Source organism: Achroia grisella, unplaced genomic scaffold (assembly GCF_030625045.1).
Source record: "Achroia grisella isolate CSIRO2021 unplaced genomic scaffold, CSIRO_AGI_Agris_v1 utg9096, whole genome shotgun sequence".
NCBI lineage: Eukaryota > Metazoa > Arthropoda > Insecta > Lepidoptera > Pyralidae > Achroia > Achroia grisella.
In genome coordinates, this window is record NW_026713065.1 from 27,759 (window position 1) to 37,732 (window position 9,974).

Consider the following 9,974-nt stretch of genomic DNA (forward strand, 5'->3'; position numbering starts at 1 on the left):
ATTCGATCTCGTATAAAAGTTTCTACTCATGCAACTTGGCCATTGCAATTTCAGTGATCGTAGCACTATAGATCGAATACTGAAACACTCCACAGGCTTGTTGAATCTTGGGTCAATAACAGTTACATCAGTTCTGTTGTAGATATTCTCATTTCAAATATAGTGTACATACATATCTAGTATTTACATACAGTATCAAGCGCTCTAATACTGATTTTAATCAAACAGAAAGGTTTGGTAATTTCTGAAAGTGTTCGAAGTTAACCGTCTGGCATCACTCAACAGTGTTTTGCAACAGTATTTGTAATTACATAACTAAAACTATTTGTTATTTGGCATTGTTCTACAGCAGAGAAGTTAGTATGTACATATGAAGATATTAATTTGTATGTATTCTACAGGTAATTTTATAAACAGATATCCTTATTAATATAGTTCTTGTCAACAAGATTCAAAGTATCGTGGTTTTCTGGCTTTCTTCTGTTACTAGTCAAATTGTGAGATAATTTTGATGTCTAGTTTAGTTTCACTAATACCAGCTTACACCTATATAGTTGTGAGATGAAATCTGGCCGATACTAAAAAAAGTTTGTGTTTAATTTATTTTTTTGTTACATTCTCCGGTGAAAGAAATACGGGTAATAACTTAATTATTGAGACTATTTAATTTATTAAGATTTAAAGTAATTTGCTACGTTTATCATGACATCGACAAGTAACAATGCCTCTGACTGTGCGAACGAATATTCCAGTCGAGAGGTTTTATTTTATTTACTATAATTCTTTCTCAAGTGTAAATTTATAAATAAGAAATAATTTTTCGTAGAAGAGGAATAGTCATGTAGTCTTTCTAGAGATAGGTCTATCAGAATGTTCCTTTATGCCCATTTCTAATCTAGTCACTTATTTTTATCGTATTAATCCTTAAGGTATCCTATGAGACTATTAAAATTTCGCATATAAGTAGACCATGTACATTCTATAATAGCGATCTTCTATTGACCACAACCTTGGTGTACCTACCTCCTCCTCTCTTAGTATCTTGATCTATCCCTTTAGCGCAATTCCATCAGCCATTTCTGTGGTTTATTTCGTTGTTTCTTTTTTGTAGATTTTTTTATTAAAATTAAAGATACATAGGGAACATTTATTTCGAGGAATATATCATCTCCATCAGTACAACAAATTTAATGTACATACTATAGTTCCTTTCTAACATTAAAGCATTATTTGACTATGTTAATAATTTTTATCGGCTTTTTAGTTAAAAGATTATTTTACAAAACTATTACAGCTGCATATACTATCTCTGTTAATAGAAGGGTTTTTTATTGATTCTAATACAGATCTGTCAATATTAGTATTGTACTGGAATCGATTGCACCATCTTCAGTAGGCAGTTTATTAAATCGTTACATCATCAAGGCTGTCACTGATTATTTTTAGTAGAGTACCTATGTATCAGTTATAGATTTGTTTATTGACATTAGGTAGATATAATCCTTAGAATCGTGACTCTTAAGAATAATACTCAGTATGAATTTAATCCATTCTAATTTTACCGGGAAATTCCTGAGCTGAAAAACAGGAACAATTTGCTGATCTCAACTCCCAGTTTCAAATTAAAATATTTCTCGCTCTTGTCTTTACTTGAAAAAGATTTTGTACAACAAAATACCAATTTTATTCTAAAGTATAGTCACTTATAAACGTTATTAAAATATGAATAAAATGTATTTAAGAACGCTGACTTAATAGTACTGATTTCAAGAAGTTTACCAAAACCATATATGACACAACAAACACTACAAATTGGGCAGTTATATTATTTCCGAAATTAGACAAACTCGTAGATACTTAATTTTAAAGAAAAAAAAAGTAATTTGTATCTTTTTCAAGTATTATTCAAGTATTGTCTGAGAAACTTTGTTACAAATGCTATGTGAGTGAAAATAAGTGAACATGATGGCGTGAGCTATTCTTGACGCTACAGATATTTTTACTATTGTAATGATTTTAACTCCAGCTGGCCTTAGCGATGTTTGCGCGGACGAAAATGAGGGTACTATAAACCCGATTTATGAAGCGGCTGAAAGTCAACTTGATTACGATATTACACTTAAGAGTAATGCTACCTGTACGAACGTCGACTCAGGTCGTCGTAATATCGATTCCTGTTTTAATAGAGGGAGTCTAACAGAGGTGTCGAACACTGGATCATTATTTACTTTAAAAATGTGTACTTTAAAAAAATATTATTAAAACAAATTTATGCTTAAAACTGTTTATTTATCTATAATTAATTTTAATTTTTACATATCCTTTAGTTGTATAATAATTACACGGAAAACAATATTGGCATCAATTCACACTTTGTACGAACTAATACCTCTTTTATAATTTACAATACTTCGACTTTAATATTTAATATAAAACTCAGTCACAAACTGGGGGCAAATGCTACGCAGTCCTTATAAATATGATAACTAACGGCTTACACAAGATTCTAAAATCAGAGGCAATATTGGGATAGTTATTGTCAGGGTAAATACGGTTTGGAGAACAGACTATGAGAAATCGGTCCTCAATCGTTACATACAAGGCGATTTACAAAACTATCCAATACGTACCTACCACTGCCCCGATACCACACCTGTTTTAGCGCCATATGTAAGCCATTTTACTATGAACAACTAATGTAGTTTTTGAAAATGCGAGTACATACATCCTTATAATTGCTAAATAAACCTATACATAAATAATAATGTTACATAAGATTATTATTTAATTTTCTGACAACATAGATCCAATCAGTTAATAATATACTTAAAAATATGTCAATAAATAAAAGTAAATTATTTACACAGATTTTGTCCTCAGTGCATTATGCAGCAGATGCAGCTAAAAGGCAACTCATTGGTACCATGAGAATTCCTGGCCTATCTATAATAGTTACCTTCATCATCCATACGAAATGCCTCAAAATAACAAGGTAACTTAGATAACATAATAAAAAGGTGCCTTAGATTCTTTCACTGCCACTTTCTTTGTTTAAAGCCTTTACAAAGATTTAACATTAAATTTAGAATTTTATGTTACAGACACGTGGCGCTTTGTTAATGGTATAGGTTATTTGTCGATCAACTGTAGCCATAAAGGAGTTGTTTTTTATTATTTAATGTACCTAAATCTAAATACAAGGAGGATTGCTTTCGGATTGTGTTGGATTGACACGTGGTTTCCGTATTTACATATTTTAAACTTAAGATCACTTTGACATTTTGTGTTTTTTTTTCCTGTTTTGTGTTGTGTTTGTTACTGGTGTTGGCGTAAGTATTTATTTTTCCTACATGTGACCCATCTCCATCACAAAAATGATGGAGATGGGTGCAGACGAAGATCCCCCTGATGGTGGGGGAACTACTGCTAATCTATCTGATCAGATGAGTCTGGATACTTCCTTAGTCTCAAGAAAAAGACAAGCAACGAATGACCTAAATGCTGACGAAAGTAAGAAAGTTAACTCACCATCAGATTCCATCCAATCCGTATACACAAAACCTGGCTTTGAAAATGATAACTCATTTAAATATAAAATCACAGATTCTGCACCTTATTCTGTACATATTACCAGAGTGGAACCAGACACAGCTGCTGGTTTCTCAATACGTCTCCTTAAATTCGCACAGTTTATCCATAAAAATAATATTGTGGGTATTAAAGAGGGAGGTATAAAAGCATTGGGGAGAAATAAAATCTCAGTAGAATTTAAAACATACTCTGATGCCAATAACTTTGTTGACAATCCAATCTTGTCAAATAACAAATATTCTGCAATGATACCTAAGTTCCAGATTTCTCGCATGGGTGTTATACGCAACATTCCCACAGACTGGTCTTTAGAAGAATTAGTATTTAATTTAATATCCCCTGACTATGCTGGACAGATAATTAGAGCCAGAAGGCTCAACACTAAATCACGCAAGCCTGACAATACCGTCTCTTGGATCCCATCCACAACAGTAGTCATAACATTTGAAGGACAAGTACTCCCTGAAAAAGTATATTGTTTTAATACTTCCCTCCCTGTCTTTCCTTACAATCTCCCAACTATTCAATGCCGTAATTGCTGCCGCTTTGGCCATATTCGCACACAGTGCAGATCTCAACCCAGGTGTTATCAATGTGGATCTCAACATTCTGGAGACAACTGTGACCAAAAAGATGAATCGCCATTCTGTATCCTTTGTGATAGTACAAATCATCAAGCCACAAACTCAACTTGCCCCGAACATGTCAGACAAAAGAATATTAAGATCATTATGGTAGAAGAAAATATTAGTCATATGGAAGCATCAGCCAGGTTCCCTACTCCCAAACGGTCTTATGCAGATATGGCATCAGCTCCAGCCTATAACCTCTCACAGTCAACCATAACACAAACATATCAACAGTCTCTCCACTCCTCTCCTTCTAAAACTCCCCAGAAAAATGTATCTTACCGCAAGACGATATACAATTCCCCAAGACCCAGACCCAACCCGGGCAAATCCTATGACCGCGAAGCCCACTATAATATCATACAGACCCCTAGATCTACCCAAGCTAATGGCTCTGCCCTTAGACATCACCAAGAACGTAATATTGATACCACCCCCCTTGCTACCCCAAATGACAACTTAATAGAACTACTTACATGTTCCCTAATTAACATAATTTCTAAATTCTCCGATGCATTACCGTCCAATGTCGTTTTCTTGATTCAGCAACTCCTATCCACTTTAGCCTCTAATAACGGACCAGCTGGTCCTACAGTGGAATACTAGGAGTATCAGACATAAAAAACAAGACCTTACCCATCTCCTCAACAAACATAAACCCACTGTTGCTGCTATCTCTGAGACATGGCTTAAGCCTGGCATTCCATTCAGGATACCGGGCTTTGCAGTCTTACGGGATGACAGAGATGATGGGTGGGCGGGCTCCGCCCTCCTTATATCTAGAAACGTGTCTTACTCAAAAATCTCTCTCCTTCCCACAGCTTAGGCTTTCAGATTGTATCTGTAAGAACCCTTGGTATATCTTTCGTATCTGTATATATCCCCCATCCTAACCATTCACTTATTCTGGAATTACAACACATCCTTTCCAATATCCCTCCCCCCCTCATGGTTCTAGGTGACTTTAATTGCCGGCACACAATGTGGGGATCACATTGCACTGATCCTTCATCTTCATTCCTACTAGATCTATTGGATGATATTAACCTTTGCGTTCTAAATGATGGTACTCCTACCCGCCTTGCAGGTCCTTCCCAGAACCCCAGTTCCATTGATCTAACCCTATCTTCCCCATCTTTAGTAAACAAACTCCTATGGCATGTACTACCAAACTCATTTGGAAGTGACCATACTCCTATTATTATAACAATAATTAACTCCTCCAGCTCCCAAATTGCAAATCCCAAAATTCCACAACCTCTTCTAAAGTATAGAATAACAAAAGCCAACTGGCAAAAATTCTCCTCTCTCCTTGACGAAAAAGTAAACAACATCCCTCCAGATTGTAGCCATATTCAGCAATATAATGATTTCGTTTCTGCATTACTCTCGGCTGCCGATGATTCAATCCCCGTTAAAAACAGTTCCCTTAAAAAATACCTTCCCCTCCTTGGTGGGACTCAGAATGCACTGCCAGCGTTAAACAACGCAACGAGGCTGAGAACAAATATAAACTAAACCTAACTATGGATAATTATGTCAACTTCCGTAAGACCAGCGCCCATACTAAAAGACTATTAGCAAAGAAAAAAAAAATGGGATGGTACACTTTTTGTGGATCATTATCACCAAGAACATCCCCTTCGCTGGTATGGAAAAAAGTCAACTGCTATCGTAAATCACGTAATTGCCCCAATGAGGACTCCAATGACTCAGCATCTTGGTTGGAAGACCTACTCAACAAATTAGCTCCATCATATGTTCCTTCTCAGGACAGTTTCCCATCCTTTCTTCCCTCTTCTACTTCCAATAATAGATTGGATGAGCCGTTTTCGTATGATGAACTTTGTTGTGCACTAGACCATCTTAATGACTCTTCCCCAGGCATAGATGGCATACCCTATTCTTTCATCACAAAATCTTCAGTTCTCGCCCAAAAGAAACTGCTTGATATCATTAATGCTGTTTTCACTACAGGAATCATTCCTGAATCCTGGAAGACTCAAATTATAGTCCCTATTTTAAAGCCTGGGAAAAACCCGTCACATTCTGATTCATATAGACCAATAGCGTTATCCTCCACTCTCGCTAAAATCACGGAACATTTAATTAAAAATAGGCTTGAATGGATCATAGAGACCAAGGGGCTATTAGCAAACAGTCAATTTGGTTTTAGACGGGGAATGGGAACTATTGACAATTTAAGCATTTTGACCACTGAGGTCCGCCTTGCATTCTCAAAAAATGAACACCTTATTGGTACCTTTCTTGACATCTCATCTGCATATGATAATGTCCAACTCCCAGTACTCAGGCAGAAAATGCAACAGCTGAGTATCCCTGCGAGATTAATACATATCATTTGTAACCTCTTTATGTGTAGATCAATTTCTCTACGCGTTAATGGTATTTTGCTTCCCCCGAGGCTAGTTTGGAAAGGCTTACCCCAAGGATCGGTCCTAAGTCCAATTCTTTTCAATATATACACCTCCGACCTAGAGACATCTGTCACATGTTTTTGTAAAATATTACAGTATGCAGATGATATTGTACTGTTTGCAGTATCAGATTCCCCACATGACTCTACATCCCGTTTGAACAGTGCATTGTGGTACCTAAACCAATGGTTAGAAGATCATGGTTTGTCTTTATCGATTCCAAAATGCTCTGCGGTTGTTTTTACTCGCAAGAGGCAAATCCCTACTATCCAACTTGCACTCAATGGTGAATATATCAGGATTGAGGACAAAGTAAAATTCCTTGGCATGATCCTAGATTCTAGGCTCACAGGTCTTCAACACATTGCCTACATATCCAACAAGTGTGAAAGCAGCATTAATATTATAAAAGCTCTCTCTGGAGTTCGATGGGGTTCTCACCCCTATAGTCAAAAACTTCTATATAATGCTTTAATTAGAAGCCACTTTGATTATGGTTGCTTTCTTTTAGAACCATGCAACAAAATTGCCATTGCCAAGTTTGATAGGCTCCAAGCTAAATGTCTGCGCATAATTTTGGGTGCAATGAAGTCGTCTCCGACTAATGCTCTCCAAGTAGAATGTGTTGACCCCCTCTCCACCTCCGTCGCCAATTACTTTCTGACCGATTCTTCTTTAATGTAGCCCAATATAATACTCATCCTTTGTTTCGTGCCCTTGATTCCCTTTCTGATCTAGTCTCTACATCTACTTACTGGTCACACAAAGATCTGCCCCCAATAGTCAATAGTTACCGTAAACTTAAAAACCTACCAACCCAAATTATTAAAGTCCATCGAAATCCAATTTTTGAATTCGACTACGACTCCTTAATATTCCAACCTAGAGTCCTATTTAATCTTGGTATTCAGAAAAACTCTCCGACAGCCAATCAGGACCTAAATAAAATAATATCAGAAAACTTTAATGAATGGACCTTATTCTTTACGGACGCATCTAAAATAGGGGATGATTATGATGTTGGTTTTTCTGTCTGGATCCCTAAATATAAAATAGCTTTGAACTTTAAATCCCCACCTATGACATCTACATTTACTGGAGAAACACTAGCCATTTTAGAGGCCGCCTCGTATATTAAGTCTCACAATATTAACAAGTCCTTGATATTATCAGATTCACTGAGTTGCTTGCAGGATATCACTAGACTACTATTCCACTCTAAAAACATATTTCTTGTCTCCATGCAAATTCGTGAAATTCTACACAAATGCCAGCGTTCTGGACTAGAAGTGGTACTGGCATGGATACCGAGTCATTCTGGTATACTAGGCAATGAAGTTGTAGACTCATGGGCCCGGAAAGCGACATTAATTGGTTGCAACACCCACAATCGTTACCACTCTCGTGATTTGCGAAGTCATATGAAACCTCAAATGTTCAAGGCTTGGAATGACATCTGGCAAAAGTCACGGCTACTAAAAGCGAAATATTACGGAGAAATCCAACCGCTCATTCCCAATAAACCATGGTTCTTCAAACATCGTAAACTGGAAAAATGGGTCACGTCTGTAATATGTCGCCTCCGCTTAGGACATGTCTGCACTCCTACATTTCTATGCAAGATTAGAGTCCGCGATCATTCACTGTGCGAATGTGGCTTGGATGAAGGAACTCTGGAACATCTTTTCTTCAAGTGCCCAAATTTATCAGTCCAACTGTATGATATCCTTCCCCACGACCTTCCCCGTCCTATCAATATATCATTTCTCTTAACTTTGTCCCATCCCTCCATAGTCAGAATACTAGCTAAATTTATAACTAACAATAATCTGAAATTGTAACTCCCAACCGGCTCCCCTTAATAAATTAAGTTAAAATATTAAGTGTCTGTTTGTATTGTCCTACTAACTAGTATTGTCCACCTAATAATGTTTAAATAATAATAAACCCTACTAATAATTGTTTGTTGTCCCTCAGGTGTTGTGCTGTCCTTTACTATAATATACCGAACCCGAACGAAACTGTCAAAGTTTACCGAGTAAACTAAAATAAGCCACAGCTACAAATTACACTGTGTCTCTCAAACCATGACATTGGCAAAATCACCGATCAAAATTGGTGGCGGCCATTTAAAATAAAGAAGAAGAAGAAATACAAGAGCCTTTTTACTTTGCCACAATTAGCATGTCAAAATTTTGAGGCGTAGAGGTTCATTTTTTATTTTTATTCACCCACTGACGGCAAATGATGAAACCTATAAGGCTACTGCCAAAAGATATCGATGTCTGTTCATCTCTGCCGCATATACACAATTAAATGAATACACATGAGACAAAACATAGTCTAATCACCTGCTGGAAAGCAGCATTGCATTTGATCTGATATGTGTATTTGCTGTAGTAGATATCGCGGAAATTATTCGATAGTCAAATTATTTATTATACACAAATTTATTTTGCTATAGTAGATTCTGCTTTTTTAATTTGTAATTTCAAAAATCAACTTCAACAGAAACTATGATTTGTATTTTAAAATATAATTAGCGTAAGTATATGTTCTACAGTAACTGATTAAGGTAAAGTAAGAATAAATCCAATTATTTACAGGAATAATAATCAAAATTGGTTTTAATGTTGTATGATATACACACATAAAAAATCGAATTGAAGTCAGCTGCTTTTATTGTACAAGTATTAATATTGTTATGTCATTAATGCAACATCCTAGCATCTTTCACGTTCTAGTGGTCCTTCCATTTGGTGTAATACTCAGAACGGGAAGTCTTCCAATTTGCTAATATCTTTACTTTTTTTTTTACTTTAATTTTGTTTCTCGTACAATGAAAATAAAAAAAATACGTTTATATAAAAGTTTTATATTATTGATATTTATAATTTTTATACAAGAATTCATATTAAATTGATGTAATAATAAATAAGGGTTAATCTATCTTTGTTACGGTACTTAATCTATTCAGTGTTGTCTTAAATTTGAATGACTACTTGATGTTTTTTTATTGATATGAAATTATATACAGTATACAGTTTTATATCAATAAAAAATTTACTTAAAATAATATTCCTGATTAAAACATTATAAATTAATTAAATTATTCTCAAAAACGCGCTAAGATGTAAGGGCGGAAAATTTCCCTACTCTATTATTATATATTTATTTGTTACTAATAATAATCTGTATGTACATGTAAAGTTAAATTAAGATACTTTTAATTTCAGACATAGTAAAATTACTACGTATAGACAAAATTTTATATTCAACTATACACATACTTGTATAAGCTATATAAATGCTGTTA

At 35.2% G+C, this 9,974-nt stretch overlaps 1 protein-coding gene across 1 annotated transcript; it reads left to right on the forward strand.

Annotated features, from left to right (window-relative positions):
* The first annotated feature begins 3,374 nt into the window (after positions 1-3,374).
* On the forward strand, positions 3,375-4,826 carry LOC131853894 (uncharacterized). The gene has a single exon (XM_059204973.1). It carries the CDS (start codon positions 3,375-3,377, stop codon positions 4,824-4,826), a length of 1,452 nt encoding a protein of 483 aa, XP_059060956.1.
* Positions 4,827-9,974: the final 5,148 nt, after the last annotated feature.